The sequence below is a fragment of the Octopus bimaculoides genome, chromosome 25, assembly GCF_001194135.2.
Source record: "Octopus bimaculoides isolate UCB-OBI-ISO-001 chromosome 25, ASM119413v2, whole genome shotgun sequence".
Lineage (NCBI taxonomy): Eukaryota > Metazoa > Mollusca > Cephalopoda > Octopoda > Octopodidae > Octopus > Octopus bimaculoides.
Genome location: NC_069005.1, coordinates 8,128,799 through 8,129,905, shown reverse-complemented (window position 1 = coordinate 8,129,905; position 1,107 = coordinate 8,128,799). Strand labels below are relative to the sequence as shown.

The 1,107-nt window shown below is 31.2% G+C and overlaps 1 protein-coding gene across 1 annotated transcript in view; it reads left to right on the top strand.

Annotated features, from left to right (window-relative positions):
• The first annotated feature begins 360 nt into the window (after positions 1-360).
• Positions 361-1,107, top strand: part of LOC106876358 (uncharacterized) — a 14,701-nt gene continuing 13,954 nt past the window's right edge. The window contains exon 1 of the mRNA XM_014924860.2: positions 361-638. Coding sequence (XP_014780346.1) covers positions 526-638 — 113 coding nt within the window. The 5' untranslated portion in view covers positions 361-525. The remainder of the gene's footprint in view (positions 639-1,107) is intronic.

The window sequence follows — 1,107 nt, the reverse complement described above, 5'->3', positions numbered from 1 at the left end:
TCTCCCTAAAACTATATATATATATATATATATATATATTTAATACTGTGAAACTTAATTTAATTTTAATTTTTAATAAATTGATTTTAATTGAGTTTTTACTTGTAATTTTGGATTTTTATCCCTAATATTATATATATATAGAACGCAAATTTCGACAAATACTGATATTCAAACCCTAGATTAGAGTTTTTGTGAATTTTTGAAAAGCTAATAGGCATTCTAAAATAACCCATGCGAAAAATCTCCAACATTTTCCCGAGTTTTTTGTTTGTTTTTTTTAAATTTACAAAGGGCAGTAACTCTAAGAAATCATTGTATATGAGTTATTTCCCATGCCTTAACTTCCGGCATCTGATTAGTTTAAAAGTTTAGCCAGGTCCAGACTTGCAAAAATACGAGGTCTCTAGCACAACCGTCTCAGTAGAAATCCTTCCTTTTTACGAGGAACATTCAAATAATTTTGCAATTTTTTTAAAATTTCTGTTATGTTTAAAATGTGAGAGAAATTATTCGTGAGCAAATATGGACGATTTGATGGAAAATCGAAAACAATGTCAGATGCTTTTGAACAAACTCGTGGTTGCCGGACAGAAAACAACGGATTCTGTACAAGATCTTTACAAACTAATCCGCAGGTATACCTTATGGGTTTCTGATACTTTCGTCTTTATCTAATACGAGTGGAGAAGTAGCAAATATTTTCTTGGTCGCAAAGTTTCGGTCGTTGTATGCACTCCTTCATGTACCTGTCATAGTTGATTACGTTCACGGAATTTGGAACCTAACCGTTTATTTCATGCGCTAGTGTAGTGTTCGCATACCGTTGGTCGTACCAAGGTTATGCTCCTTATTAATTGTTCTACTAACTATAATGCAGTCAGTTCATTACGTTTCAAACCCTAAGTTGCTGAACCAACTTATGCTTTTGTATATATATATATATATATAAACACACCAGCATCGGTTGTCAAGCGATGCTGGGGGAACAAACACACAGACACACAAACATATTTATACTGTGAAACTTAATTTAATTTTAATTTTTAATAAATTGAATTTAATTGAGTTTTTACCTGTAAATTTGGATTTTTATCCCTAATATTA